This window comes from Oncorhynchus gorbuscha, linkage group LG03, assembly GCF_021184085.1.
Source record: "Oncorhynchus gorbuscha isolate QuinsamMale2020 ecotype Even-year linkage group LG03, OgorEven_v1.0, whole genome shotgun sequence".
NCBI classification, from domain to species: Eukaryota; Metazoa; Chordata; class Actinopteri; order Salmoniformes; family Salmonidae; genus Oncorhynchus; species Oncorhynchus gorbuscha.
This window is the reverse complement of record NC_060175.1, coordinates 46,660,727-46,676,382: the sequence shown is the minus strand read 5'-3', so window position 1 is coordinate 46,676,382 and position 15,656 is coordinate 46,660,727. Positions and strand designations below refer to the sequence as shown.

The window sequence follows — 15,656 nt, the reverse complement described above, 5'->3', positions numbered from 1 at the left end:
GCATTCTGCAGGCAGCATAGAGAAGAAAAACGGATAATTGAACTGATAATTGATTGCATGGTGCAATAATTAAAGCAAGTAATTGATTATTGAACATTTTGATGGACACAGCTTTGTAGAACCAATACACAGCCTTTGCTCAACAAACTCAAACTCGAACGAATCGTTTGGGGGGGCTGCAGTTCACGAACGATATTGTGCTTATCACCCTCATGGCAGTCAACCAATGCATTTCGCTAAGAGTTGTTCACAATCTAGTCAAGTAGCGGCCACAACTAAACCTTCTTACAAATGCATCAAGAAATAATATTATTTGTATACCTAACAATGAACAAATGTACATCGTTTAAAGCACACTTTTACAAGTCTCAGTCACAAATGACAGGTCCAATAAGCCCCTTTATGGTGAATGATATGTGAACAAAAGGCTTGTTGTCACGACTTCTGACAAAGTCGATGCCTCTCCTTGTTCAGGCGGTGCTCACCGGTCTTCTAGCCATCATTGATCTATTTTTAATTTTCTATTGGTTTTGTCTTGTCTTCCTACACACCTGGTTCCAATCCCATTCATTACCTGTTGTGTATTTAATTTTTTTGTTTTGTGAATTTTACCACGTTTTCTCCCCAATTTCGTGGTATCCAATTGTTTAGTAGCTACTATCTTGTGTCATCGCTACAACTCCCGTACGGGCTCGGGAGAGACGAAGGTTGAAAGTCATGCGTCCTCCGATACACAACCCAACCAAGCCGCACTGCTTCGTAAACACAGCGCTCATCCAACCCGGAGGCCAGCCGCACCAATGTGTCGGAGGAAACACCGTGCACCTGGCAACCACCGTCGCTGGTGCGCGATGAGACAAGGATATCCCTACCGGCCAACCTCTCCCTAACCCGGACGACGATAGGCCAATTGTGCGTCGCCCCACGGACCTCCCGGTCGCGACCGGTTATGGCAGAGCCTGGGCGCGAACACAGGGTCTCTGGTGGCACAGCTGGCACTGCAGTACAGCACTGCGCCACCCGGGAGGCACCTGTTGTGTATTTAACCCTCTGTTTCCCTCTATTTCCCCTTATGTCCTTGTCAGAGATTGTTTGTTGTTCATTTATCATGTTGTTTGTATTGGTGCGCGACAGAGCCTCGTACCCACTTTGTTTTGATTATTGTCATGGTTTTGGAGCCATGTTTTTAAGTTATTAAACTACTCCATTTTACCAAGTTCGATTCTCCTGTACCTGACTTCCCTGCCACCTATACACACTTTTATGACACTTGTGGAATCATGACTCTTTCAAGTTTTCAGTTTATCGTTCATCAGTAGAGGTTCGTGTGTGCTCTGGGCATTACTGTCTCAAATGAACAAAATCAGTCGAAAGATTTGTTCTTTTGACTGAATGAGTCGAAAAACTCAGGTGGTTATTTTACATTATTTTTGAATGACTACCTCATCTCTGTACCCCACACATACAATTATCTGTAGGGTCTTTCAGTCATGCAGTTAACATAGGTTCAACCACAAAGACCAGGGAGATGTTCCATTGCCTCGCAAAGAAGGGCACCTATTGGCAGATAGGTAAAAATAAAAGCAGACATTGACTATCCCTTTGAGCATGGTGTTATTATTTAAAATTTGGGTGGTGTATCAATACACCCTGTCACTACAAAGATACAGGCATCCTTCCTAACTCAGTTGCCAGAGAGGAAGGAAATCGCTCAGGGATTTCCCCATGAGGCCACTGGTGACTTTAAAACAGTAACAGAGTTTAAAGACTGTGATAGGAGAACACAAAGGATGGAGCAACATCATTGTAGTTACTCCACAATACTAACCTATTTGACATAGTGAAAAGAAGGAAGCCTGTAGGGAATAAAAAATATTCTAAAACATTCTTCCTGTTGGCAACAACTCTAAAGTAACATTGCAAGAAATGTGACATAGCAATTCACTTTTTGTCCTGAATATAAAGCGTTATGTATGGGACAAATCCAATACAACCCATTACCGACTAACACTCTTCATATTTTGAAGCATAGTAGTGGCTGCATCATGTTATGGGTATGCTTGTAATCGTTAAGGATTGGGGAGTTTTCAGGATAACAAAGAGACGGAATGGAGCTGTAATTTTCCTCAACATAGAATGAACATATCTTTCAAATTCTGTGAACATTATGTAATAGTTTTGACAAATGTAATTCATATTTAAATAAGTTTTGCTTGTTTGTGAATGGGTCGGAAGGAGGAAAACAGTCATATTCAATCAGGAACTGGATCAAGTGGACGTGGCATTATACGTTTTTACCAGAATATTTTCTACTCTGTACAATGAGAGTGATGTCGCTCCATTTGTTTATCTTACCTCTTGAAGGAGCTTAAGGGCCTTTACATGTCTAAAGAAACAACAAGAGAGAGTGATAGGTTAGTGATATTGTCAGCTTAAATGGGAATCCATTCACACATCCATTCAGAGAGGTAAATACTTTAGCAGATTATTATAAAATATAAAAGAACAAGATACAAAACGTGTGTCACATGATTTACATAGAGAAACATTCTCCAACAAGTCAAATGTACTCTCCGAAGTATATCAGAAGAACAGTTCACTGTCTGCTGAGGCTGTGCTGATATTCAATAACTTACAACAGACACTCATTTAATTGGCTGTCAGTTTGGGATGCTGTGGATGCTACTCAATAAATTAGTGAAGACAGTGATGAATAGTACAGAGAGAGAGTTAGAGAGAGAGAGAGAGAGAGAGAGAGAGAGGAGAATGAGCGACAGAGAGAGAGAGGGAGAGAATGAGAGAGAGAGAACAAGAGAGAAAGAGAGAGAGAGAGAGAGAAGGCGAATGGCCTGACTAAAGCAGGGATGCTACTGAATCCATTAAAAGAGATACTCACAGTCTCTCAGAGTCCACCAGCTCTTTGGCGACGTAGAAGGCTCTGGATCGTCCATCAATCTGGGTGACAGAAGCGAAAGCAGCGAGAAGTGAATGAACAGAGCTAATGTTAAAATGCACTCTTTAGGTACTTATTCCTGTGAAACACTGATAGCAACAGCTACACAGGAGAAGGACATTGAGGAAAAGCTCATTTTGATTTACTTGATTATCCACTGTCGAAATAAGAGTGATTATTTGATTAGAGTGGAGCATAGACGTGAAAGCTTTTTAAAATACACAAATTTAAATTCAGATGCATTATGTATGAGAGACTGGCTGGCTATTTCTGGGACTGGCACAACTATTTTTCTCCTTATTGTGTTTTTCTTTTGAAGAAGAAGAAGAAAGCAAGGAAGTGTGAGTCACGTGGCGGGAGCCCGGCTGATATTATTGTGGCAGTGGGATGGGGTGGGGTCCATCTCTGGGCTACTGTAAAATGGCTGCTTGAATAGAAAGAAGTTTCAACAGAAAGTGATAGCCACCATTGAATGTGGTAGCCAAGTGAAATATTATGTCGTGGATATTACAAGTAAAGGTCATCCATCTTAGATATACTTAATAATAAGCGTTTCATTCCCAAATCTTTCAAGATCTGTACAACCTGTGACTTAACACATGCCCACAGAGTTACATCGTCTAATGTGTTTACTGCTCGCTGTGTGTATCACCTGTTTGTCAAAGCCGTGCTCCACTCCTCCCTCCTCCTCCTCTGAGGTGAGTCCATGGTCCTCTTCAGCTGAGAGCCCCGCTAGAGTATCGCTCATTGGGAAAGGCTCTGTGTAGGCACTGCAACATCAGGGAGAGGAGAGGGACATTACATTCACTGGCAAAGGTTTTACTATAGATGCTGCAAGAATGCAAAAAAGACACATTAATTTTTCAATTCACCTATCCCCTTGCCCTTGCGTGTATTATCCTCTCCGCTGTGTGTGTGTGTCCTACAGTAGTAACATGGATGACTGAAGCCAGATTGCCGGGACATTAACAGCATGAGTAGAAGCGTTTGTTTGGGGTCTTGCTGTGAACAGGTTCATCACAGCAAGACAGACCACACACACACACACACACACACACACACACACACACACACACACACACACACACACACACACACACACACACACACACACACACACACACACACACACACACACACACACACACACACACACACACACACACACACACACACACACACACACACACACACACACACACACACACACACACTGTTAGAAGTACTGTGCTGTACCGATATACACACAGATACAGTGTGATGGAACCACACACACATTTCGGTAGAGGATATAATGAGTATGTTATATTTAAGCAATAAAGCTCGAGGGGGTGTGGAATATGGCCAATATACCACAGCTAAGGGCTGTTCTTTAGCACGATGCAACGCAGAGTTCCTGGATACTGCCCTTAGCCGTGGTATATTGGCCATATACCACATAACCCCGAGGGGCCTTATTGCTATTATAAACTGGTTACCAACTTAATTAGAGCAATAAAAATACATGTTTTATCATACCCCTGATATACGGTCTGATATACTTCGGCTGTCAGCCAATAAGCATTCAAGGCTCGAGCCACCCAGTTTATAATGACGACTATAACAGATCACCCTGTAGAGACAGGGGCTATTACAGGCCTGTACTGCATCTATACCCTCTCAGCCCCTGAGTACCAAAGGTTAAAAGAGTTCCTAGCTGGACTTCATATTCACCGAGACACAGTCATCCTTCATCTTGCCCTTACCACACTGTAGGGTCTCACACAGGACCCGGTGCTATTGGCTGGGCTGGAGGAGCATTACTCATCTGTGACCTCCCTTTATCCCCCCCTGAGGGGCCAGATCACACTGGGGGTCCCTGTTGATGGTGATAGGGCTAGAGAGTGTCTGTGAACCTCCGAGTCCTAGGAGCTCATAGTTACTATATAGCTGGGCTATCTAAAATAGAGTTGTACATTTTCTTGCGATCAAAACCGTTTCAGCTTTTGCACTCTGCCATAGATCATCACCATGCTCAGCTTCTCCAATAATATAGTGCTGTTTAAATAGTAGGCCTAGGCTACTAAAGGCTTACTCTCTATCCCCCAGTGTCTGGGCACAGGAGTCTTTTCTTGTACAACCTCTGTTATAATGGGAAGCCCAAATGGTTTCCTTTCATAATCGAATTACACGTTTAGTGCAAATATGTTTAGTTGGTTCCATACCGTATGTGTTAGACATATATACTGAGTGTTACAAACATAAGGAACTCTTTCCATAACATACACTGACTGACCAGGTGAGTCCAGTTGAAAGCTATGATCCCTCATTGATGTCACTTGTTAAATCCACTTCACTCAGTGTAGATGAAGGGGAGGAGACGGGTTAAAGAAGGATTTCTAAGCCTTGAGACAAATGAGACATGGATTGTGTATGTGTGCCATTCAGAGGGTGAATGGGCAAGACAAAGTATTGAAGTGTCTTTGAACGGGGCATGGTAGTAGGTGCACCAGTTTCTGTTTTCTTTGTCATGCTCAACAGTTTCCCATGTGTAGGCAACTTGTTTGCTGTTTAGTCCTCGGAGGACCTCTTGTCTGTTTCAAATCTCCAGCACCTGTCAAAAGTTATGGGAGCGGGCACATTCCTGTAGTCATGACATCATCCTGCAAGGGCGCCAATATTAGAAAGGAGTCAACTGTGAATAGGGAATTAAATTACATTTATTTTATGAGCGGGTTCCGATGAAGATTATGTCTACTTATTATTAAGGCTTTTGAAATGAAGGATTTGGAAACATGCCTTTTACATTGATGACCAGTTATGTGATTCATTGTAATTTTGACAGTGGTATGTCCCAGGCAGGGATTAAGTGATTTTAAGCGTCTGTTTTGATCTCCGGCAGATTTGGTGTGGTAAACGTGAGGCGAGGCTGACGTGAGCATGGCATACCTCAACCTCAATGGGATAGACAAGTCATTTCCTTTTCATTGAAGTATTATTGAGCAGTTTGAAATATTTGTGATTATTTGTAAATATTGCCAATTGCACATGTGGACCATCATATTCAACTACAAGTAAAAGCTTAACTTCTGCACCTATATCCTGCATCACAATGCTCAGTTTGTCCTATAATGTCTCATAGTACTGTCCTTTCTCTGCCAGCGTCTAGGCACAAGGGACATAATTGGGCTCATATAGCAATACAGCAGTAGAGAGCTACATTAGTGACAATATGTATAAACCATTACTGAACCGTTAGATTGAAATAGTAGCATTTCAGTGCCCACTGAGGGTAATTTCTCACCAGAGTCACCAAGAGTGATTTCCTGCTCAACCTCTGTTATAATAGGAAGCCCAAATGTAATGGTTTATTATCCTGATTTATTCCACATTAAAATTTCAAAAATGTTTCCCTGGTTCCATATGTAATATATGTCCTCAATCACACTATATAATTTTGCTATCAGTGAAACTGCTTCCTACGAACAATACTTGAAAGACTTTAAAATGCTCATTACACGGCAATATAATTATACCAGCAATCTCTTTGCCTTTGCAACCAGTGTCTTCTTTAATACCTGGGAGTTAAATCTAATGTGACAAATTCAAAAGTGATTTTCTATTAAAAGACCTATATGTCCTTTTCCAAGGATTAGATGGGGCATGTAATATGTAAAACATTGAGTATTCAAATATGTATTAGATGCAATCAGAAGGGTATTTTCTGTCTTCGTAATAATACTATTAAAGAAAATAGGAATACGGTCATTAGTCGACTCGACATGGGAGATGTAAACGCAGATGTGGATTTAAAAACATAACCGTTTGAAATTGTTTTGAGCTGCTTATGTTGATCATTATGTGTGATCTACGGCTGTTGTGCTGCTAGCTGTCTGACAGTGTTGTATGAGGTAGCATGCTTAGAGCCTGTCCCCTGACTGTGACTGCCATGATAAGGCATCAACGCAAACAACAGGAGAGCATCTGACAGGCTATTTCTCTATTGAGTGGGACCCGGTGTTGTCATACTGTGAGAACCCTGCTTAAATGGTCCAGACTGAGTCCCGTTGACTCTTTTACAGTAACCCCTCCTCTGTTCTACCAGTGAAGACAACAACAGCACATTGTAGTTGTAGGTCGGACCTGACATTCCTGACAACACCACACCTCGTCTTGTTGTTCCAGTCATGGGGGAGTCTGGGAACATACACCCTGCCTCGCCCTCACACCGCACCCCGCCATGGTGGCCCCCATCGCCTCCGTCTTCCCCCTACCCCTCAGTCCTGTCTCCCTCGCTCCCTCTGCCCTTGTCTTGCATTTCCTCTAAACAGCAGGGTGGAGTGTAAGCCTATAAGGCAGGACTCTTCCTCCCTGGGGATTACCTGGCAATGACCTCAGAGGGCCTGGCTCCAGGCCTGCTGTAGCCCACGCCCTGCCCTGCCGCACCAGAGACCGCCCAGCCACCACGGTAACAGTGGACAGCCACCACCCTCTACAACAATGCATTCAGGACGTCTCTCTGAGCAGAACTAACACAGCACAGAGGCAGAGAGGAACTACAAAGGAGAGGATACACTAGAGGCTGCACTAGGGAATTGCCAATCATACTGCTGTATCCCAAGGTCCACTTTAAGCCTTTTACCATAAGAGAAAATAATTATCTCTCTCTCTTTCTCTTGACATGAATCAAACCTGGTGTAAAATGTTGTATGCTGTAGTAACTTTTTGACTTTGTGGTAACTATTTGCCTTATTTTGTGGGTATATCCCCTTGTCTCATTTCCGCCCACTGTCCCTTGGTCCCTCTGCCCTCAACAGTCCCGATCCTCTCTGTTGGGCGGCGAGAGAAGAGTGTTAAGTTAACTTCTGAATACATGCTCAATAAATCACCCTGCCATCATTGGCCCGCAGGGCTAGGACAGTAGCAATGTCAACCCCTCAGCAAGAGCTTAGCAGGAAAACAAACACACGAATGCACACACACAAACACATATGCACGCACGCAGGCAGGCACGCACACACACACACACACACACACACACACACGCACACACACACGCACACGCACACGCACACAGACACACACAGACACAAAACAGACACAGCATCCCTGGCAACAGAAGTCTATCCAGGGAGAATGCAGCCGAGGCGACAGGACAGATAGGCCCCTTTAGATCAGTTAGGTTTCAGACTTCTAGCAAACAATGAGCCCAATCGATAACGTCACCAGCTCTGGGGGACTATTGTCTGAGAAATGGAGGAGATTCAAACGTGTGGCACATTGGTTTCCAACAAACTCCAGATAAACAGTGAGGTCATTGATCATGATAGGGAATAGTATTCATCCACGGAGACTCGCAGTGCCTATGAAGTCGACAATAAGCCTGGTTTTGTGAGAAAGGCTTCCCTCTGAGAAGACATGCAGGCTTTTAGCCTCTTCTAAAATAGAACTTGCATGGAAATATGGGTCAAATATGCATTGGAAATAAGCAACATAATAAACTGTGAATCAAAATATACAATAATTGCATAATACAACTCTCGATCTAAAATGTCTAAATAAAAATAATGAATTTAAATGATCAATATACTGTAAGTGTGAAATAAGCATAAATAACCATAAATGGCAGCTGTGGCAATTTCCAAGGAACTGGTGTGAAAATGCTTTTAAAATGTTTTTATGTTAAGAGGCCTGTAGTAATGGCCAGTCCCTATAAACGCATACCAGCCATCAAACAGGTGTCTAATTGTGACTGTGGGTGGCCTGGGCTGGCTGTAGAGAGTGGTGGCAGAGACCAACGAGAGGGACATTTAGTCCTACAGTAGCAGGTCCCAGTGATTGATCCTCCTATCTCTATCTCTCTCTGCTGTAAATCTCTCCATCCCTCCAGGGCTCAATCAAAGAGAGGCACTCAGGGAAACCGCCTTTAATAAAAGCGATCCTAAACTTAACCACAAATGTCAGGGACAAGAGAGCAATTAAACCAACCCACTCTTACTCCTCCTCCTTCTTTCTCGTTTTCTTCCATCACTTTGTCTTATTTCCATGGCTCTCCCTCTCTTTCTTCCTCCACTTTCTGTTCCTCATCACGCCTTTCCCTCCCTCTCTTTCTAGCACCCACTTTCTCTCTCATCTTTTGTAATCCAAATCCCCTTGTCCTGCTTTCTACAGTACCTCTCTCTCTCCCTCTCTTTCTCCCTCTCTCCCACCCGTCCACCCACCCACCCACACACTCTCTCTCTCTCTTTTAATTTTAACCCATAATTACTTCTATTGTGAATAAACCTGAGCTCTGTCTACGGTGTTCAGTCTGTGAGCTATTCCATCCCCTCAGACACACTATGAAGCGAACACCAGATGCGACCCTGAAATCCAGGAAATGAGAAAGTGGGATAAGCTCTCCCACAAGCATTGTCCATCTTCCCAAACTGAACGAGCCTCGTCAAATCAGGCTGCTCATCTCTCACAGAACATAACACTCTCCAAGAAATCTGGTCAGCCAGGAGCTGATGTTCATTTGAGCTACAGTTATCTTGAAGCTGGTCTAGAGATTGCAATGTTGAAGTGATGCAGCCTGGCCAAACCAGTCCACTGGACGACAGGGGAGAGTGGTTATGGGGAAGAGCCCTCTCTGCCGACTAGGGTTGCAAAATGCTGGTAACTTAAAACAATTCCAAGTTTTTCAGAAATCACAGTAGGAGGATTTCAGGATTTCAAGCTTATTCCCTCCTGATTCTAGGAATCATCCAACTGTGATTTCCAGTGAATTTTGGGAAAGTCTCCGGAATTTTGCAACCCTACTGCAGACTGTACACTATCTTTTTCAGTTCAGACGACCACTGAAGAGGCCCAACATCCGTGGTTGTGAATGTGTTTTACTGTATTACTGTACCTCTCAGGCTCCTGCTCAGGTGACTGGGGTTTGCTGTCGATCCCAGGGAAGCTGTTCATATCCACATAACCATCGTTGTCATTAGAGGGGGCCACTATGCGTTTGGGGTCCTCAAAGAAATCTGTGACTTTCATGGATCTGGTAGGTCTCCCGCCAGGGCGGATCTGGATGTTCTCATAGTCAGAGCTCATAGCTGGGATGTTCTCATATTCAGACGTGTCTGCACTGGGGAAGGAGATAGAGCGGGGTTTGGTCAGGGGGAGGGGCATGAGGGGGCGGCGGGAGCGCTCCTCGAAGGACTCCACCCTGGACACGCCCCTGCTACCATAGGCTTTAGGGTCTTCTTTCCTGAGGTCTTTGTAGAGCAGGAAGGTGGAGGGAAGGTCTGGAGGGCGCGGCTGGGGCTTCACCATACGAGACTGGGACTGAGGGGAGCCAGTGCTCCTGCGCTCCAGTTCCAGGAGTCTTGTTGGGCCATGGTGGCTGGACTCAGAGGAGGAGCGTGAGGAGCGTATGCTCCCGTCACCAAAGCCTTTAGTGTCCGTTTTCCTCTTGAACTTCAGGGTCAGGAAGCGCTTGAATGAGGACTTCTTCTTGGGCTTGTTGTCTGTGGACTCAGGAGAGACGCTGATCAGGAGGGATGGGGAGCTCTTAGTGACCGGTCTCTTGGTGATGATAGCCAGCTCAAAGGGAGGTGGGATGTCCACCAGAGAGGTTGGCATGGAGACATCGCTGGACGACTGGTGGCTCCGCTGAGAGAAGCTTCCGGAAGAAGTGCTAAAACATGGCAGAGAGAGGGTGTCATCTGTCCTTTTCATCCTGCCATCATCCTTCAGGGATTGGTCGGCCTCTATGTGAGCTCCCAATGACAGTTCTCGACCCTCTGCGGAGTATGAGTTTGGGTATAGTAAGAAGGGGCGTGGCTTCAGAGAGGGGATGAGTCTGTTGACCTCCGGCTGCTCAGGACGTCGCAGAGGTTCTCCGTTCTGGTCTAAGGCCACAGTACAGTAGTCATAAGTACTCTGGTACTCTGATGTCTCCTCAGGAACTGTCTCAGGGACATAACCCGAAACCTTCCCAGAGTAGGAGCGCGACCGCGTCACAATGCTCTTCCGGTCCAGAGACATAAAGTTCTCCCCCTCAGAGTCAAAGCCGGCCTCCTCATAGATGTGCTCCTCGCTGTCTGACTCTGAGTCATCATGATAAGGTACGATGTGGCAGTCTAGCTCCTCTATGTCCTCCTCGAATGCCTCTGTGGTGTGGGCGAACACCACCCTGTTGGTGAGCTCTGGGGTCCGTGTCCGGTCCAGGTCTGCTGGCACTGTGATGTTACACAGCCTGAGACGGGGCTGGCAGCTGTTCCGCTGGCTGGAGAAAGCCTGCTCACGCTTGGCTGTTCTCTCTCTCACACTCCTCCCTCTGATCTGCTTCCTCTCCGTGTCATCCGTCTCATCATCGTCCCCAATCTCCACATAGTCCTCTGATGAGGCACCGTCCAGCTGCTGAAAGTCATGTGCCTCAGGGCAGAGGGAGTCATCGATATCTGCGTATTCATCCACATCCTCTATCGCTGTTTCTATGTGTTGGGAGGATTGTTCAGGAGTGTCCTGGACCTCACTCTCTCTCCGTTTAACCTCTAGCTCTTCCACATCGTCTGATGACAAATAATAAGGCTGTTGGTTAGAGGTGCCTGCTGTGTCCATCTCCTTTGCAGTGTGTGGTTTGTCACCACAGAATGTATCATCGTGATTCACCTCAGGGTAGGCGGCGCTCATCCTGTCAGCAGGCACTGCCTCGATGACGGAGTAAGGCCCAAACACATCCTCAGTGCTGCCAGAGAAACGGAAATGGCCAGAGGGGTCCTTGGTGGCACGCTCAGGCTGCCACACACCTGTGTCACCGGGCTCACCAGTGTCACATGTGTAAACAGGCTCATCTGAGGGGCCAATCACATCGTAGGGATACTCCTCGCCGACGGGTGGGAGTGTACAGCAGTGTGCTCCCAGTAAGAGATCCTCTGCTTCCCCTTCAGCCTCATCAGTGGGTACCTTACACTTTAAATATTCACCACCAGGTGAGCTGACTTCCTCTTCAAGCCCAATGTCAGTATCTGCAGCCGGCTGACTAGGGGTGGTCCCATGATCATGATCTTCTGTGTCTGGTTCTTCAACATCTTCTTCTGGGTACCCTATAGGTTTATCAGATGTTTCAGTCTCCTCAGCTAAACTCTGATTATCTTCCTCCTCTGCTTTGATTCCCCCCCTTTCCTCATCTCCTCTCTCACACAGAAACACATTGTCACTCTCAGGTAGGTTCAAGTCATCTGCTGCATTACAGTCTATCTCCTCTGCAGCAATGTGAGTGTCAGACGAACCAGTGTTTTCCATTTCAGATGCATTGTTCTCTCTCTCTATCTCATCCCCCTCCTGCTCATTCTCCTTCTCACCATAATCTGTGATGCCATTGTCATTAAGGATTTCCTCTGGTGCTGCTTCCTCCTGGTTGTGATCTGTGGAGTGGGGTATGGGGTCCTCTGACCCTTCCTGGTGGTCCTTAGGTTCCCCCTCTGAGGAGGTCAAGTCTCCATTGCTCAAACCGTGAGGGGGGCATTGCTCTTCCTCTGCCTCTGTCTCAGATGAGGAGGGTCTGGCCATTGCAGCGGTGGGAGGTTTGGGACCCCAGGTAGAGGGACAAGGCTTTGACATCAGTTTGGACTGCACCTTGATCGTGAGGTGACTCCGGATCTTTGGTCGGGGAACTTGGAGTCGCTTCTGTAAATCTGGAAAGGAAATGACAGAAAGTGTGATTCATTGCAGTTCAAATACAATGTTCAACCTCAATAGTAGTTGAAGTAGTAGTTGAAGGTGCAATATCCTACCTAGAATCATCTTTCATTAACCTTTTATACATTTGGTTGGCTTTTGGATGTATGGATATAAAACAAGCAACCCCTTAGCCATGTCTTTATTTGGTAAGAGAAAGGCTGCAGATATGTCTCAAACTCCGTGACATGCAGATGGCTAGAGGGGACGCATCTACAGGAAAAACAACACACCCATAGGGAACATACTGTAGGAACAATAACATCTACCTGAGTGGAATACAGAGACGTATTGCATGCTCTACACTTTACAGCTTATAGGGCATGATCATAATGAAATGACATGCGGAGACAGACATAAACAAACTTTCATTGTCTTTTACCTCTATGTCAAAGTCCCCTGTTTAGAAAATCAGATACTGTATGCAGCATGTACCTCACAGTCAAGTCCAGTGTTTTCTACCAACTTGCTTTGAAGGGTGGAAAACCTGTCAAAGATAGCTGACTGGTTGATAAGTCTTTTGGTGAAACACACCCTTACTTAACAAAACTTATACACCCCTGGTCTCTTCCTGTTATTTAGTACCTGCCCTGACGCACATCCTATTAAACTTTGTGTGCACTCTGTACTCTACCTCCTTGTCCATCTGTCTGCCTCTCTGTCTCTGTGTGCGTGTCTGGTTGTCTGTCTTGTCTGTCTGTCTGTCTTATCCCTCCCTCCCTCCCTCCCTCCCTCCCTCCCTCCCTCCCTCCCTCCCTCCCTCCCTCCCTCCCTCCCTCCCTCCCTCCCTCCCTCCCTCCCTCCCTCCCTCCCTCCCTCCCTCCCTCCCTCCCTCCCTCCCTCCCTCCCTCCCTCCCTCCCTGTCTGTCTGTCTGTCTGTCTGTCTGTCTGTCTGTCTGTCTGTCTGTCTGTCTGTCTGTCTGTCTGTCTGTCTGTCTGTCTGTCTGTCTGTCTGTCTGTCTGTCTGTCTGTCTGTCTGTCTGTCTGTCTGTCTGTCTGTCTGTCTGTCTGTCTGTCTGTCTGTCTGTCTCTGTCTCTGTTGTTTTCCAACACTGCTAATGAACTTTTCCAGCAGACTCCCATTGAAGAACTTGACGCAGGAAGTCCACGAAGGAAGGACATTAACAGCGTGCCCTCACTCCTCCATGAACCCTTCTAGGAGTACAAATTCTAACAACACAAATGGACTTCCTTTTTGTCATTCTTCCCCTGACACACACACACACACACGCACACGCACACGCACACGCACACGCACACACACACATACACACACACACACACACACACACACACACACACACACACACACACACACACACACACACACACACACGCACACTTTTTCTGAAAAGGTCCTTTCAGTGGGAAAAATAACAATAAAACAGAGAAAAAAACAAACTTCCAGTCCCACAAAGTCCTTCTGCAAACAACAGGATATGAATTACGCAACAAGAATTCAATTAAAACAAACGGTTGAAAAACAAAGGAAAGATAGAAAAATAGGACCATGACTGTGCCAATCTTACAGGATAATCATGAAATATCCCCCATCACATAATAACAACAATTCTATAAAATACTCTTTGAATAAGCTAATCACCACAGTGCAGTAGAAATGCAGTAGAGCTACCTTTGGCTTCACCTCTAAACTGGCATAAATAATCCCATCATACTGTACCTCATACAGTATAACCGATATAGGATTTTCGGATCCAATACGGATTCCGATTTTAGAGTGGAAATATTCACCGATATATCGCCCAATATTTTCATAATTATAGCTGGAATTCAAAATATACATTTTTTTCTGTATGGATTGCGCTTAATAACATGCCACATGAATCGCCCGAACAGCCCAAGGACAGAACTACACAAACTGGTTCACCTATTATGGTTAATTGATTTTAATTCTGCAATAGCTGTTATCTCACCCAAAGTGAGATTTGACCCCCTATTCGTAGTTGATCTATCAAAGAAAAAGAAAAAGTCATTTGAAAAAAGAACAACTAATCGAAACAATAACCTGTTTGGTCTCTGATCCTGTAGTGATTTTAGTTATTCAATTTGTTCTCCAATGCTATTTCAAGTGGTGTAGCGAAAAAAAGACATTTGTTTAACACAAAATTGAGAAATGCTAAATCTCTTTTGCTCTCTCTCTCTCTCTCTCTCTCTCTCTCTCTCTCTCTCTCTCTCTCTCTCTCTCTCTCTCTCTCTCTCTCTCTCTCTCTCTCTCTCGCTCACACACATACACCCACACTTGGAGTATCCTTTATGTAAACACAGTAAGTAGATGAGTAGGCTATATCAGGCTCCCAATTAATTTTCTTGAATATGCATCGTCACTTGAATTTTAGCCTACATACCTGTGTTCATTTTGGGACATCATCCGCTATAGCAACCGAGAGTTATCCACGTGTTTATTTTTCTTCAAACGCAGGAAACAACCGCCACAATATGTCCACAGGTTCTGTGAACTTATCCCAAATTCATGTTGAAAGTATTCAAGTGGTCTAAATTCAACATTTCACAATTTTCTCTGGTTGTTTTTCCAAGTACTGGCTACTACTCTGTCAAGGTAGTAGCTGTTTGCCTATAGAGCCGGCATCCCTTTTCTTTAGCTGATGCGCGACTGGTGCGCTCGCGAAGTATACCGGAGGCGCTCTGTCGCGCATCCTGAGAAGGAAGGTCTATTTCGCGGACATGGAACACTGACCAAACCCACTTCATCCACATTCAACTCAATAAAAGTGTTGCATTTCGAATTACAATAGCTATACATGTACACCATAAATGCATTTATTTCAAATGAGCAAATCGTTTTTTATAAATTGCAAATTATTTGTGACCTATTTGCCTACCTGAAATTGATTTATTTGGATTTGCTAGAACTTTCATGTATTTGACACGTCAGTACAGAGTTGGATGCATTGAATGTGTAAGTATCCCAGGCTATAAGCTTAATGAGACAATGTTCATATTAACAGGGTCGTTTTTAAGCATCTGGTTT

At 44.9% G+C, this 15,656-nt stretch overlaps 1 protein-coding gene across 2 annotated transcripts in view; it reads right to left on the bottom strand.

The window, feature by feature from the left end:
* The window catches only part of LOC124031433 (FYVE, RhoGEF and PH domain-containing protein 5-like), a 46,612-nt gene extending 31,313 nt beyond the window's left edge, over window positions 1–15,299 (bottom strand). For both annotated transcript variants that reach the window (XM_046342657.1, XM_046342658.1), the window contains exons 1-5: window positions 15,013–15,299; window positions 9,825–12,603; window positions 3,606–3,723; window positions 2,897–2,955; window positions 2,356–2,386 (exon numbers count right to left, since the gene is read on the bottom strand). In XM_046342657.1, the coding sequence (XP_046198613.1) occupies window positions 2,356–2,386; window positions 2,897–2,955; window positions 3,606–3,723; window positions 9,825–12,603; window positions 15,013–15,022 (2,997 nt within the window). In that variant the 5' untranslated portion in view covers window positions 15,023–15,299. The remainder of the gene's footprint in view (window positions 1–2,355; window positions 2,387–2,896; window positions 2,956–3,605; window positions 3,724–9,824; window positions 12,604–15,012) is intronic.
* Window positions 15,300–15,656: the final 357 nt, after the last annotated feature.